This window comes from Mustelus asterias, chromosome 26 (genome assembly GCF_964213995.1).
Source record: "Mustelus asterias chromosome 26, sMusAst1.hap1.1, whole genome shotgun sequence".
In the NCBI taxonomy this organism is placed as follows: domain Eukaryota; kingdom Metazoa; phylum Chordata; class Chondrichthyes; order Carcharhiniformes; family Triakidae; genus Mustelus; species Mustelus asterias.
The window spans coordinates 36,635,587-36,652,365 of record NC_135826.1 but is presented as its reverse complement, the minus strand read 5'-3'; the positions used below and the strand labels follow the sequence as shown (position 1 = coordinate 36,652,365).

Genomic DNA, 16,779 nt, shown 5'->3' with positions numbered 1-16,779 from the left:
TTTGCATTCTTTACTGCCTGCTGTACCTGTGTGCTTACTTTCAGCGACTGATGCACGAGGACTCCAAAGCCTCGCTGAGTATCCACCTCTCTCAATTTACACCCATTCAAGTAATAATCTGTCTTCCTATTATTGCTACCAAAGTGGATCTCACATTTATCCACATTATACTGCGTCTGCCATGCAGATGTCCACACACTCAGCCTGTCCAATTTATGCTGAAGCATCTCTGCATCCTTCTCACAGCTCACCCTCCTTCCCAATTTTGTATTATCTGCAAATTCGGAGATAATACATTCAGTTCAATATATAATGTGAAGAGTTGGGGTCCTAGCACAGATCCCTGCGGAACCCCACCACTCATTTCTAAAAGTTTGAAACACAAAACTGGAGGAGAAAAACATGCTTTGCGTTTGTGGAGATGATGCCAGTGAGTCCCCCCCTCCCCGCATGAAGACCATTCCTTTGCCACATTTCCTGCTGTATCCCGACTTACAGTTTTACCCCTCTGGATGTTGAGAAATCCAGGGAGTGGGGGAGAGATGTTTCTGTGAGAAGAGCAAGTTAGGCGGAAGTTCTCGATAGTGTTTCATGTTTTGCAGTTCAGCTCATGGGAATTGTGCAACATTAACAAAATCAGAGCCCAGAGTAAATGTCAGGGTAACAACCCTGGTCAAATCCTATTCAACAGCTAGACGCAGTGGAAGGTTATGCCTGGGGGTGGCGCTGTGTTTGGACTTTTCCAAAGATCAACGTTAGTTCAAATCTATATTGCGTCTCTGTAATCACCAAAACCAGTGGCTTCTTATATAACACGATGATCATTCCTTCTTCCTGCAGGTTTATTTGAGGTAATATGTGAACTTTAATAATGATAAACTGAATGTTATTTTGCTGTTTTGTTTTTGCTGGTGTCTGCGGGGGGGGGGGGGGGGGTCACATTAATTTTTAGATGTTAAGTGAAACCATAGAAACCCTACAGTGCAGAAAGAGGCCATTTGACCCATCGAGTCTGCACCGACAACAATCCCACCCAGGCCCTATCCCCGTATCCCTACATATTTACCTGCTAATCCCTCTAACCCTCATATTTACCCACTAATTCCTCTAATCTACGCATCCCGGGACACTAAGGGGCAATTTAGCTTGGCCAATCAACCTAACCCGCCCATCTTTGGACTGTGGGAGGAAACTGGAGCACCCGGAGGAAACCCACGCAGATGCGGGGAGAATGTGCAAACTCCACACAGACAGTGACCCAAGCCGGGAATCGAACCCAGGTCCCTGGAGCTGTGAAGCAGCAGTGCTAACCACTATGTTACCGTGCCGCCCGTAAGTGGGGCCACGTTGGAAATCAGTTTGGGAAGTTCTGGATGTTTTAGGATGCATAATAATTTCTGCTCTGTACCCCTTCCTCTCAGGGTGACTCTGGCGGCCCGATGGTTTGTGAGGAGTCGCCGGGCAAATGGTTCCTGGCTGGTATTGTGAGCTGGGGAGATGGCTGCGCCCAACCAAACAAACCTGGTGTCTACACAAGAGTGACCACAATCCGGGACTGGGCCCAGCTCATAATGTCACACGTCAACGTAACGTTTCCTCCCATAGAGACCAGTCCGGAACATGTTGCTTCGATTAAACAAAGCACTGCTGTCCCTAACTTACAATTAGGTGGGTATTCACACTGAACATTGGCTGTGGGAGTATGGGGTGGCTGGGGGGGGGATCAGATTAATCACTGAGCTTGATTTGAAGACACATATGCTTTAGGGTTGTCTGTTTTGTGTGTGTGTGTGTCTGTGTGCGTTGTGTGTGTGTGTGTGTCTGTGTGTGTGCGTCTGTGTGTGTTGTGTGTGCATGTGTTTGTGTTGTATGTGAGTGTGTGTGTGTTGTGCGTTAGAGTGAAAGGACCAGGTTACTGATTCAGTTCGTGTCTGTGATGCCTGACATTTCTCCGCATGATGATTTCCTGATTTTCTCCTTCAACTCTTCCTGATAGAGGAAGGAAATCCTATCCCCAATGTGCGTGTGTGTCTGTGAGTGTGTGTGTGTGTGCATGTGTGGGTGTGTGTGTGGGTGTGATAGAGGAGGGAAATCCTGTCCCCAATGTGTGTGCGTGTCTGTGAGGGTGTGTGGGTATGTGTGTGTGTGGGTATGTGTGTGTGTGTTGTTTGTGTGTATGTGTGTGTGTGCCTGTGAGTGTGTGTGTGTGTTGGTGTGTGTGAGTGTGTGTGAGTGTGTGTGGGCATGTGAGTGTGTGTGTGTGTCTGTGTGTGTGTCTGTGAGTGTGTGTGTGTGATAGAGGAGGGAAATCCTATCTCCAATCACTATGCAGAGTGCGTTAGTGGCGGGAGAGGGGGAGGCAGCAGGGATGGGTCAAACTCCATTTAAATTGGGCCTGTTCAAGAAATCCTGGCACTTGGCATGGGCCACATCCAGCAAAGCTTATTTGGATAAACAACAGTTACAATTGGTCTGCATTTTCTCCACATGTTGGTTGTAGAAAGATCCAATTACTGGGCCTAAGGTCCTGCATCTAATTTGTGCTGAGTATCTTTAGCTGACCACACTGCCTGAGATTAATATTAATGACTTGGACAAGAGATATGAAGATACCATTACCAAGTCGGTGGTGGGATGGCACGATGAGTCTACAGAGGGACACAGACTGGTTGAGTGAGGTGGGCAAAAACTTGGCAAATGGAATATAATGAAGGAAAATGTGAAGTTATGCACTTTGGTAGGAGGAATAAAGGAGCTGAATATTATTTAAATAAAGAAAGACTGCGGAAAGCTCCAGCTCAAAGGGATTTGGGAGACCTCGTGCATAAATCATAAAAAGCTTAGCATCCATGTTCAGCAGGTAACAGGGAAGGCAAATAGAATGTTGGCCTTTATTTCAAAGGGAATTGAGTACAAAAATAGGGAAGTCTTGCTAAAACTATACAACACTAATTCGACCACACCTGGAATATTATGATAAAAACAGAAGAAGCTGGATAAACTCAGCAGGTCTGGCAGCATCTATGGAGGGAGAAACAGGGTTAAAATTTCAAGTCCATATGACCCTTCTACAGAACTGGAATGTTGTTAACAGTCTTGGTCCCCATATCTAAGGAAATATGTACTGGCATTGGAGACAGTCCAGAGAAGGTTCATTAAGTTGACCCCGGGATGGAGGGATTTTCTCATGAGGGGAGGTTGAGTAGGTTGGGCCTGTGCTCAGTGGAATTTAGAAGAGCGAGAGACGACCTTATTGAGACAGATAGGATTCTCAGAGGGCTTGATAAACGCTGAGAGGTTGGTTCCTCTTGTGGAAGAGGGCATAATCTCAGAGTAAGCAGTCGCTCGTTTAAGACAGAGATGAGGAGGAATTTCTTCTCTCCAAGGATAGTGAATCTGTGGAATTCTTTACCACAGAGAGCTGTAGCGGCTGGGTTGTTAAGTATGTTCAAGGCTGAGATAGATATATTTTTAATCAGTAAGGGAATCAAGGGTTATGGGGGAAAGTGGAGTTGAGGATCCTCATATCAGATCAGTCATGATCTCATTGAATGGCAGAGCAGACTCGATGGGCCAAATAAGAACATAAGAACATAAGAAATAGGAGCAGGAGTAGGCCATCTAGCCCCTCGAGCCTGCCCCGCCATTCAATAAGATCATGGCTGATCTGACGTGGATCAGTACCACTTACCCGCCTGATCCCCATAACCCTTAATTCCCTTACCGATCAGGAATCCATCCATCCGCGCTTTAAACATATTCAGCGAGGTAGCCTCCACCACCTCAGTGGGCAGAGAATTCCAGAGATAAATGGCCTACACCTTATGATCTTATGGTCGAAATCAGTACTGGATCAATTTAAATATGCAAGGAAATGGCCCTGTGCCTGTTTCAGGACTTGGCCTGTAGAATGTTTTAAAAACTCAGGAGTATGTGAATTCCCCAGCTCCTCCACTTTCACAATAAACCAGCGGCACTCAGCTTTCCTGTATCTCTGTTTCAGAGCTTGGGCTGCTAACTGAGTGCAGTGAAAATTAAGTCTCATATCCGCTTGTTCCCCATGGATCCACCAGTGGAAACAATCTATTTTACCCACCATGTCCCCAGGTTTCACTCTCTTTCACTGACTGCCCTCTCTCAGCACATTGTTGCTGCTGCTTCTCCTGACTCTGCTTGAAATACGGAGCACACCGTCCTCCACCTCAATCCTTAATTTATCTCCCCATTCCTCCACCCAGACAAAGAATAAAGAGAGGTCGCTGTCATTCTCCCTCAATTTGCCCCCGCTCCTGAAGGGTTTGGGGTGAACAAAGAACAAAGAACAGTACAGCACAGGAAACAGGCCCTTCGGCCCTCCAAGCCTGTGCCGCTCCTTGGTCCAACTAGACCAATCGTTTGTGTCCCTCCATTCCCAGGCTGCTCATGTGACTATCCAGGTAAGTCTTAAACGATGTCAGCGTGCCTGCCTCCACCACCCTACTTGGCAGCGCATTCCAGGCCCCCACCACCCTCTGTGTAAAAAACGTCCCTCTGATATCTGAGTTATACTTCGCCCCTCTCACCTTGAGCCCGTGACCCCTCGTGATCGTCACCTCCGACCTGGGAAAAAGCTTCCCACTGTTCACCCTATCTATAACCTTCATAATCTTGTACACCTCTGTTAGATCTCCCCTCATTCTCCGTCTTTCCAGGGAGAACAACCCCAGTTTACCCAATCTCTCCTCATAGCTAAGATCCTCCATACCAGGCAACATCCTGGTAAACCTTCTCTGCACCCTCTCTAACGCCTCCACGTCCTTCTGGTAGTGCGGCGACCAGAACTGGGGGATGTTTGAGGGAGGACACAATGGCGGCCATCCACAAGAGGGGGGGGGAGGAATTAGCTTTGATTAGGGGTTATATAAAACCTCAAATTAATGTCTTCTTCCATCTTTTAGAAGTTCAATGTACAGACTCTACTTTCAAGTGTTCCAGCAACAGTTGTATCGAAAAACACAACGCAGAGTGTGACAGCGTTGTAGACTGTGCCTCAGGGTCTGATGAAGAAAACTGCAGTGAGTACAATGACTTCATCTGCCTGAAAGGGCAAGTACGTGTAATTTAGGGACAGAAATCTGTTCCTGATAACAAGGGCCCATCACTGAATATCCAACGTTCCCGAGTCTTGGAAGGATGTGCTCCATTGTTAAGCTGAGGGTAACATCAAACTCTCCTGAAGCAACATCTAGGAACAGGTGTAGGTCCATCAGCACCACAAGCCTTTTCCACCATTCACTGCGTTCGAATCACACCAAGGCAGATGGTGAAATTTGAATTCAATAAAAATCTGGAATTGAAAAGTCTAACGATGGCCATGAAACAATTGTCAAAAAAATCCAACTGATTCACGAATGTCCTTTAGGGAAGGAAATCTGCCGTCCTGGTCTGGCCTACACGTGACTCCAGATTCACAGCAATGTGGTTGACCCTTAAATACCCTCGGGGATGGGCAATAAATGCTGGCCCACATCCCATGAATAAATACATTTTTAAAAAGAGGATATCTGGTAAAGTACTTTATTGGCACTTCACAAGAGGATAGATTAATGTTTTTAAAAACATGCCACTGTGACGATGTGCGCTTGTGATCTAATATGATTGAAACCCCCCCTGTCCTGCTCCACCAAACCTGCTCCTGTTCCTCTGACTGTACCGTCATTCTCACTCCAGTTTGGGAATGAGCTACAGGGCAGCCATTCTGTCTCAGACAGGGAAGTTGTTCTCATGCAATCTGGGCAGCCCTTCTCAGTTAGACTAGGCAGATGTTCTCACTCAGACTGGGCAGATGTTCTCACTCAGACTGGACAGTGGTTCTCAGTTAGACTGGGTAGCCATTCTCACTCGGACTGGGCAGCCGTTCTCACTCAGACTGGGCAGCCGTTCTCACTCAGACTGGTTAGCCATTCTCAGTTAGGCAGGGCAACTGTTGGGGGCAACTGACGGGGCAATTGGCTTGATGACAAAAGACAGAGGGTGGTTGTAGAGGCTTGTATCTCAAACTGGAGGCCTGTGACCAGCGATGTGCCTGAGGGATCGGTGCCCTGGTTCCACTGTTACTTGTTATTTATATTAATGATTTGGATGAGAATTTAGGAGGCGTGGTTAGTAAGTTTGCAGATGACACCAAGATTGGTGGCATAGTGGACAGTGAAGGAAGTTATCTCGGATCGCAACAGGATCTTGATCAATTGGGCCAGTGGTCTGATGAAGGGCAGATGGAGTTCAATCTAGATAATTTAGATAAATTAGATAAATTTAAATAAATTAAACAGTTCTGGTCACCCTATTATAGAAAGGATATTATTAAACTAAAAAGAGTGCAGTAAAGATTTACTCGGATGCTACTGGAACATGATAGTTTGAGTTATCAGGAGAGGCTGGCGTAGAAGGCTGAGGGGTGATCTTATAGAGATCTATAAAATAATGAGGGGCATAGATCAGCTCGATAGTCAATATCTTTTCCCAAAGGTAGGGGAGTCTAAAGTAGAGGGCATAGGTTTAAGGTGAGAGGGGAGAGATACAAAAGTGTCCAGAGGGGCAATTATTTCACACAGAGGGTGATGAGTGTCTGGAACAAGCTGCCAGAGGTAGTAGTAGAGGCAGGTACAATTTTGTCTTTTAAAAAGCATTTAGATAGTTACATGGGTAAGATGGGTATAGAGGGATATGGGCCAAATGCAGGCAATTGGGACTAGCTTAGGGATTTTTAAAAAAAGGGCAGCAAGGACAAGTTGAGCCGAAGGGCCTGTTTCCATGCTGTAAACCTCTATGACTCCAAATGCGACGTGATGCGTTTTGGTAGATCGAACCAGGGCAGGACTTACTCAATTAATGGTAAGGCACTGGGGAGAGTTATAGAACAAAGAGATCTAGGGGTAGAGGTTCCTAGCTCTTTGAAAGTGGAGTCACAGGTGGACAGAGTGGTGAAGAAAGCATTCGGCATGCTTGGTTTCATTGGTCAGAACATTGAATACAGGAGTTGGGAGGTCTTGTTGAAGTTGTACAAGACATTGGTAAGGCCACACTTGGAATACTGTGTACAGTTCTGGTCACCCTATCATAGAAAGGATATTATAAATTAGGAAGAGTGCAGAAATGATTTACTAGGATGCTTGAGTTATAAGGAGAGGCTGGATAGACTGGGACTTTTTTCCCTGGAGCGTAGGAGACTTGGGGGTGATCTTATAGAGGTCTATAAAATAATGAGAGGCACAGATAAGGTAGATAGTCAATATCTTTTCCCAAAGATAGGGGAATCTAAAAGTAGAGGGCATAGGTTTAAGGTGAGAGGGGAGAGATACAAAAGGGTCCAGAGAAGCAATTGTTTCACCCAGGGGGTGGTGAGTATCTGGAACGAGCTGCCTGAGGTAGTAGTAGAGGCGGCTACAGTTTTGTCTTTTAAAAAGCATTTAGACAGTTACATGGGTAAGGTGGGTATAGAGGGATATGGGCCAAATGCAGGCAATTGGGACTAGCTTAGTGGTAAAAGCTGGGCAGCATGGACAAGTTGGGCCGAAGGCCTGTTTCCATGCTGTAAACTTCTATGACTCTATGGGTGGGATTTTATGGCATCACTTGGATGAGACCGGAAATTCCCGCCCGAGGTCGACGGTCAGACCCTTGGCCGTGCCGATTTCGTCGCGTGTGAGGTGGTAGAGCTCCGGCCTATGTCTCTATGTTCACTACAATAACATTTTTGCAGCCTGAATGCAGTTGGAACAATGAAATCCTCCTTGAAACCAACACATGTATCATGAACATAGCCAACACCAAAGCAGCAATTAAACACACCATTGTACACCTCGCACACTACAGTGCACAATGCCCTAAACATCACCACACACACCACTGCAAGCAGCACCATGAACACCCCCGGTGAATATCACAGCACACAAAAACAGAAAATGCTGCAAAATCTCAGCAGGCCCGACAGCGTCTGTGGAGAGAGAACAGAGCCTTTGAATCATCATTGTCTCTACTCTGTCTCCACAGACTTGTTGAATCTTTCCAGCATTTTCTGTGTTTGTTTCAGATTCCAGCATCCGCAGTAATTTGCTTTCATATCACTGTACACATTGCTGGCACATCAACACACACATCTCCAGATGAACATTCTCATACATTTTCCCCACACATGCCACTTGGGACATCTCCTGGCATATCACAGCACTAAACATGACACATCACCAACAGAGATTCTCCCATGTGATTGCCTAACAAAAACATTAATAAATTGATAAACTTGTTGTTGCATTCGGTTCAATCTGACCTGTGTTAACTGTTGCTGTTGAGTTTTCTCGTGTATTGAACCCTGTAACTGAGCCCAGTTTTTTTTTGTAGCCTGTGGAACTGCACCTCTGATGGTTGGAACAAGGATTGTGGGAGGAGTGAGTAGCGCTCCTGGAGAATTTCCTTGGCAAATCAGTCTGCACATTTTGTACGGTGGGCACGTGTGTGGTGGAACACTGATATCTCCCAACTGGGTGGTCACTGCTGCCCATTGCTTCTTGAAGTACGTGAATATTTCTTGGAGAACAACAGGGACATGTTGTGTACCAACTGATTCAGAAAGGATGGTGTCACTCTTTTAAAAACAACTGAATGCATGTAGACTCGCCCATAACCACCACAAAGCGAGCACACTCACCAGAACAGTGAACACACAGACCCAGAGTACTGAACACACAGTTGCATAGTAGTGAACAGACAAACCCATATAGTGAACACACTGATGCACATTAGTGAGCACACTGACCCATAGTAATGAATACACGGTCCCATAGCAGTGAACATGCAGACTCACAGCCACTCGTTTCAATGTACACACATTCAGAGCAGTATGCACAAGCACTCTTAGCAATGTGCACATACTCAGAGCAGTGTACACAGCCACTCATTGTAGTGTATACACAATGCAAAGAGCAGTGTAGACACAGCCATTCTTTCAAGTATGTCCTCATATCATGTATGCACATGTGTATGATTACGGTATAAGTCCATTGTATTGGTGTTTACTTTAAGTAGTTTGTTTAAACTGCTAAAAATGTCTAATTTTATAGTTTGAATATTGGAAGCTCCAATCAGCAGCACTGTAAACATGGTCGCAGCAAGACTTTTCAATCTTAAGCACGTTTTTCCGGTGAGGGGAGGCAAAAGTTTCTACCCTCGCCCTCTGCTGGTTCAGCCAATCTGATTAAGAATTAGAGTCACCCTCAGTGCCCCTGTACCAGGGTGTGGAAATGAGCCACCACTGCTCACTATCCAGTGAGTCCAGCTGTAAATGTCATGTAGGTGGACAGTGCTTGAGGGCGCAGGTGTGGCACCTTCATATCCTGCCCAGTCACCATCTGGGCTCACACTAAAGAAGGGTCGGCTGGGTCCAATACTGCACTATACTGACAGCCACTCTGTGTGAAAGATTACCCGTGTAATAATCCACACCTTCTGGCAAACAATATTAAGGAGTAAAAATTATTAACAGATGGTCCAGGGACCACTGGGGAAGAGAGTGATATAGGGAGGGAGTGAAAGTGGCTTCAATACAATGGAGGTGGAACCTATTTAAAATAAAGCCGTTTGCTGAGCAGTGAATGCTCACCGGGCCTTGAATGGGCAGCACAGTGGCACAGGGGTTAGCACTGCTGCCTCATAGCTCGAGCGACCCGGGTACGATTCCCGGCTTCGGTCACTGTCTGTGTGGAGTTTGGACGTTCTCCCTGTGTCTGTGAGGGTTTCCTCTGGGTGCTCTGGTTTCCTTCCACAGTCCGAAAGATGCGCCGGTTAAGTGCATTGACCATGCTAAATTCTCCCCCGTGTACCTGAACAGGCGCCGGAGTATGGCGGCTAGGGGATTTTCACAATAACTTCTTTGCAATGTTAATGTAAACCTACCTGTGACACCAATAAATAAACTTTAAACTTTAAAACCATAAGCAGATGTTTGATTGAATTTTCTTTTCAAAGTCAGAAGGATCCGCGCCGTTGGCTGGGTTACCTGGGAACCCTCCAGCGTTCTGGATTTCAAGGCACCAAAGTAATCTTCAAACGCATCATCGTCCACACCAAATTCAATACCTTCAGCCTGGATACTGATATCGCCCTATTGGAACTATCCGAGCCTGTCACACTCTCCAAAGTTATCCAGCCTGCCTGTGTACCCTCGTCCTCCCACAGATTCTCAGACGGAATGAAATGTTATATAACAGGCTGGGGCACCACATCGGAAGGGGGTAAGCAGCAACATAACATTACATTCTGTTTGTCTGAGCCTTATAATGTGTGCGTGAGTGTATGATCATTCCTTCACACATGTCTCATGGTAAATTGGTATTTAGAGGGCGACTGAGAGATCAAAACTAAAAACCAATAAGACTCAAAGGTGAGGGAAACTGGGTGAGAGAGAAAAACAGAGAGGCATCAAAAGAGGCAAGGTTTAAAAGGGAGGCCTTTTGGCGAAGATCAAGAGTCAGGTCAAGCCTAAGATGGGATCCAAGAACAGAAAATGCAGGTCTGACAGCGTCTGTGGAGAGAGAATAGAGCCAGCGTTTTGAGTTGAAAGAACCCTTCGTCAGAGTGGGGGTGTCAGCTTGAATCTAGCCTGTCTCCATTGTGGGGACCGTGAATTGGGTTCAATTGGAATTGGTTTTTGCAGCAAGCAAGAGGATGGATTAAGGGCTTGCTCTGTCCACTCTGCGCATTGGTTTTGTAACTTTGAGAAAGGAATAATTTTAAAGTGAGGGAGAGAGATGGGAGAGGTGTAGGGAGGGTATTCCAGAACTTGGGGCTGAGGCGACTGAAGCTACGGCCACCAACTGTGGATCCATTAAAATTGGGGAATCACAAGAAGCCAGAATTTGAGAGGTTATGGAGATTTAGGAGATTACAGAGATAGTGAGGGGTGAGGCCATGGAGAGATTTGAATACAACGATGAGAATTTTTATAAAAAGAAACAGTCCCAGGGACCTGGGTTTGATTCCGGCCTTGGGTCACTGTCTGTGTGGAGTTTGCACGTTCTCCCAGTTTCTGTTAGGGTTTCCTCCAGGTGCTCCAGTTTCTTCCCACAGTCCAAAGACATGCAGGTTAGGTGGATTGGCCATGCTGAATTGCCCTTTATTGTCCAAAGATGTGTAAGTTAGATGGGGTTAGCCATGGTAAATGTGTGGTGTTATGGGGATTGGGGGGGGGGGGGGGGGGGGTGGAGGGCGGGGGGAGGGCCCTGTTAGAGAGTCGGTGCAGCCTCGATGGGCCAAATAGTCTCCTTCTGCACCAGAGGGATTCTATGATTCTATATTGCTTGGTTGGGAGCCAATGTAGGCCAATGAGCCACAGGACTGATATAGGAATGGGATTTGGTGTGAGTTCGGGCACCGGCAGCAGAGATTTGGATGACCTCAAGTAAATGGAGGATAGAATGTGGGAATCGATTCAAGTTGGAATAATTGGAAATCAATCCCCAGGAATGGTAAAATAGCCAGGAGAGTTTGTATCTCAGGAGCTTTATCAATAGGAGCTGTATCACTGTACTCATGATGTGGAGATGCCGGCGTTGGACTGGGGTGAACACAGTAAGAGTTTTAACAACACCAGGTTAAAGTCCAACAGGTTTATTTGGTAGCAAATACCATTAGCTTTTGGAGCGCTGCTCCTTCGTCAGATGGAGTGGAAATGTTTCCACTCCATCTGACGAAGGAGCAGCGCTCCGAAAGCTAATGGTATTTGCTACCAAATAAACCTGTTGGACTTTAACCTGGTGTTGTTAAAACTCTTACTGCACTCAGGCAGGACCTGCTGTACAATTGAATGAAACGTTCACAAGTGGGTACTTCCACTAAATGCTGGGAAGGGTCGCAATAAATTTTGCATTTGTCTTTCTTACTCCAGAATGTAAACGTGCTGCAGCTTGAGGTTCTGAAGAAGGAACCTCACTACTTCATTTATTTTATAGAATTGATCATTAACTATCATTGCATTCTCTGCACCACCCAGGCTATCTGTCTTACCTGCTGAAGAAAGCTGAAGTAAGTCTGATCAGTGACAGTGTGTGCCGGAAACTGTATGGCAGCCAGCTCTCTCCCAGAATGTTTTGTGCTGGGATGCTGAAAGGAGGCGTGGACACGTGCCAGGTAAGCCCTGAATGATCAATCAGCAGAACTTGGGAAACATGCAGCAGCACAAGATAGTGATAGAGTTTGCAGAGAGTTGGGCAAAATAGCATCAACTACTGGAGAACAACATTGCACAACAAAACTGTAAGCAAGAGGGAGAAGGGATTGATGGATGTGATATTGTGTATGGGTAGGTGGTTTGAGGCATATGGTGACAAGATGGGAAGGTTAGGATGAGGAGGGTGATGAGTGGCTATGTAAATGCAGTTGAGGGATTTGGTTACAGTGTGAGAGTTGAGTGATGTGGTGAAGGATGGATTTTTAAAATTCATTCATGAGACGTGGGCATCACTGGCTGGCCAGCATTAATTGCCCATCTCTATGGCAGCTGAGAGTCAATCACATTGCTGTGGCTCTGGAGTCATGTGGGCCAGACTAGGTAAGGACGGCAGATATCCTTCCCTAAAGGACATCAGTGAACTAGATGTTTTCTTTCCCCCAACAACTGACACTGGTTTCATGGTCATCTGTAGATTCTTAATTCCAGATATTTTTTATTGAATTTAAATTCCACCATTTGCCATGGCAGGATTCGAACCTGGGTGCCTGAGTTCCCACATTAATAGTCCAGTGGTAATGCCATTCAGCCATGGCCTCCTCTTGGGAGATGATAAGATGGGTAGATGAGTTTAATGAATATGATGACAAGGTGGGTAGGTGAAGCTGAACTCTGAAAAGGAGGTAGGTTTATTGGTCTGATTAGCCTTTCTTGAAAAATGTTACACTGCAGCAGAGAGCGGATATGGCAGTATAAGTCGATTTGATATTTTTGGTGTATTTAGATTAGCACAAAGTGCTACTCATTCCTGGTCATGGAGAGTGAATAGAATTACCTTGGGACTCATCAGATTTCAAACCTTATTTGAAGTCCTTGTCAGTCAAACTAGAACTTTGATATTTTGCATCTGCATTCATCAGAATCAAGTGATCAGGAGAAGCATCAAAGATAGAATAGAAATCCTACAGTGCAGAAGGAGGCCATTCGGCCCATCGAGTCTGCACCGACAACAATCCCACCCCAGGCCCTATCCCCGTAAACCTACATATTTATCCTGCTAATCCCTCTAACCTACGCATCCCGGGACACTAAGGGGCAATTTAGCATGGCCAATCTACCTAACCCGCACATCTTTGGGCTGTGGGAGGAAACCCACGCAGACATGGGGAGAACGTGCAAACTCCACACAGCTCCAGGGTCCTGGGTTCGATTCCCGGCTCGGGTCACTGTCTGTGTGGAGTTTGCACATTCTCCTCGTGTCTGCGTGGGTTTCCTCCGGGTGCTCCGGTTTCCTCCCACAGTCCAAAGATGTGCGGGTTAGGTTGATTGGCCAGGTTAAAAAAAATTTTTAAAAAATTGCCCCTTAGAGTCCTGAGATGCGTAGGTTAGAGGGATTAGTGGGTAAAAATATGTGGGGGTAGGGCCTGGGTGGGGTTGTGGTCGGTGCAGACTCGATGGGCCGAATGGCCTCCTTCTGCACTGTAGGGTTTCTATGATTTCTATGATTTCTATGAGACAGTGACCCAAGCCGGGGAATCGAACCCAGGTCCCTGGAGCTGTGAGACAGTAGTGCTAACCACTGTGCTACCGTGCCGTCCCAAGCATCCAGAGTGGTTATTTTCACCGAATGTCACATGATTCGTATATTCTGCAACAACATTACACTAGAGATGATCAATTTTAACTGGCCTGAAAAAGATGTAGTGTCCCGTGTATGAATCACAAGCAGAGTGCATGTTATTGCAGAATATTCCACATATCTCCAGGTTGCTATTTAGTGCCTCTCAATGACTCAGTCACACACGCCATTGACCAAGATGTTGAAGCATCTCCTCTCTGAAGGCATTAAAATGAGCTAACCTCACAGGAGCAGCGACCAACAGATCTGTCTGAGACAGTAACTCAATCCTGTCCATTTTGTGTGTAGTAACATTGTTTTTTTTTACAGGGCGATTCTGGTGGCCCACTAGTTTGCAGGGAGGCCTCTGGAAAGTGGTTCCTTGTTGGAATTACAAGCTGGGGAGTCGGTTGTGCAAGAGCTAATGCACCCGGAGTCTACACCAGAGTTACAGCACTCCGAAGTTTCATCACACAATTTGTTTTCTGAAGGCTAAAAGGATCTGAAATTATTTAATCAAACACTGTACTACACACATTGGGACTCAACTCTGAATGTGCGTCTCTCACTGGGGTTGTGGGACTCCATCAATTCTCTTAATTTCAGATACCCTGTTCTCTCAGCCTTCAGTACAATTTCTACAATTGTTTCATTTGTGCAGGAGTGTGAATTTTAATGAAATGAGATGTACATGAATCTGATTTGTTGAGATATTTTTAAACTGATCCTGATTTTATGGTTCTTGATTCTAACAGATCATTTGAGATGCTGGATATCATAGCTTTTGTCATCAACTGGTGCATAATTGTCAATGTCTCATCTACCTGTGCCTGAGCTGCTTCCTGTTTACAGAGGGTATAAAACAGGGGGATTTATATTTAATCTATTTTCTGCACAGCATTCACTTTAAGGAGTTTAAAGATCGCCATAAAATTGCTTTTCCAAATCTCTTAATCCAGTCATGTCAGGGTGGGAGGATACAAAATCTGAAAGCTTAACACTAAAATGTAGAAATTACTTTTGGTGATGCTGTCAGGTGAACTTTTAATACGTTCAAGCAATTGTTAAACCTATCAAATGGCAAAGATGTTTGCACTAGGACAACTTGTCACTCACAGTATTTTCAGGTTTATAAGATCTTCATAATCACAAAATAGAATGATTGTTACGATCCCAGCTGATGTTAATACAGGGCAAGTCAGGTCTCTGAGTGAAACCTGGCTTGATAGATCCCATCATTGTTTTTTTAGAAAATGGTAGAGGTCAGTTGCTGAACACATTTATAAGAGTCTGCCATTGTACTTTTAACACAAAAAGTAAAATGTATATTAAACAAGAAAGCGAAACTATAGTACACCAGACAAAAGGGTGGAAAAGATTTTGATACAAACACCAGAAAATGATTTAAACTCACATAACTCCTTTTATCCCAGCAATAACCTTACAGACATAAAAACCACAACCAGTCAAGATTTACCTTCATCTCAAGACCAAGGCTTCTTGCTCGGGATGGCTCAGTTGGAAGCAGTTTTCTTCCAGCAGGCTTCTGAACATTCACTATATGCTTTTCCGCCTGCTGGTATCTTTTCCCGAGACACCCAAAAACTCCAATACTTCAACTCCAGAAACCCAGTTCCCCAGTCGGCAGGATTTCTTTCTTACTTAACTCTCTGGCTTACACGCACTGACCGACTGTCCTCTGTCTTTCAATGAGTCTCTGCGTGTCCCTGGACCCCTGTTGCTAGGCAATAGCACAGTTTTTCCTTAATTGACAGAACTACTAACCCCTTTGTAATCGATCTCTTCATTTCAAGGATCATAAAACCTCATAAAAATGCATGAATCCCCCAGACCTCCTGGCATCCAGCTCGCAAAACACTCTAAATAAAACTGGAACCATGTTTCACCTTTCTTAACGTGCAAATACAAATATAAAGTAAATGTATAAAGTTACACATTGTTCTTAACATGATACTGAGGGGTTTCATCAGGTATAGAGTGGTACATTACCTTGTAAATTTAAGATACACATTGGCAAATGATAATTTACTGATAAATCAGATTAATCACTTTGAATTAATTATTTATCTGAACAAAGTACAAAGAACAGTACAGCACAGGAAACAGGCCTTTCGGCCCTCCAAGCCTGTGCCGCTCCTTGGTCCAACTAGACCAATCGTTTGTATCCCTCCATTCCCAGGCTGCTCATGTGACTATCCAGGTAAGTCTTAAACGATGTCAGCGTGCCTGCCTCCACCACCCTACTTGGCAGCGCATTCCAGGCCCCCACCACCCTCTGTGTAAAAAACATCCCTCTAATATCTGAGTTATACTTCGCCCCTCTCACCTTGAGCCCGTGACCCCTCGTGAACGTCACTTCTGATCTGGGAAAAAGCTTCCCACCGTTCACCCTATCTATCCCCTTCATAATCTTGTACACCTCTATTAGATCTCCCCTCATTCTCCGTCTTTCCAGGGAGAACAACCCCAGTTTACGCAATCTCTCCTCATAGCTAAGACCCTCCATACCAGGCAACATCCTGGTAAACCTCTGCACTCTCTCTAACGCCTCCACGTCCTTCTGGTAGTGCGGCGACCAGAACTGGATGCAGTACTCCAAATGTGGCCTAACCAGCGTTCTATACAGCTGCATCATCAGACTCCAGCTTTTATACTCTATACCCCGTCCTATAAAGGCAAGCATACCATATGTCTTCTTCACCACCTTCTCCACCTGTGTTGCCACCTTTAAGGATTTGTGGACTTGCACATCTAGGTCCCTCTGTGTTTCTATACTCCTGATGACTCTGCCATTTATTGTATAATTCCTCCCTACATTATTTCTTCCAAAATGCATCACTTCGCATTTATCCGGATTAAACTCCATCTGCCACCTCTCCGCCCAATTTTCCAGCCTATCTATATCCTGCTGTATTGCCCGACAATGCTCTTCGCTATC

General features: G+C 45.4%; 1 protein-coding gene across 2 annotated transcripts in view; it reads left to right on the top strand.

Annotated features, from left to right (window-relative positions):
- The window catches only part of tmprss9 (transmembrane serine protease 9), a 63,077-nt gene extending 47,232 nt beyond the window's left edge, over positions 1-15,845 (top strand). The window contains exons 8-13 of one of the 2 annotated variants that reach the window (XM_078198793.1): positions 1,422-1,668; positions 4,938-5,054; positions 8,380-8,551; positions 10,003-10,268; positions 12,026-12,162; positions 14,151-15,845. In XM_078198793.1, the coding sequence (XP_078054919.1) occupies positions 1,422-1,668; positions 4,938-5,054; positions 8,380-8,551; positions 10,003-10,268; positions 12,026-12,162; positions 14,151-14,309 (1,098 nt within the window). In that variant the 3' untranslated portion in view covers positions 14,310-15,845. The remainder of the gene's footprint in view (positions 1-1,421; positions 1,669-4,937; positions 5,055-8,379; positions 8,552-10,002; positions 10,269-12,025; positions 12,163-14,150) is intronic. The other variant, XM_078198794.1, reaches the window with a different exon arrangement.
- Positions 15,846-16,779: the final 934 nt, after the last annotated feature.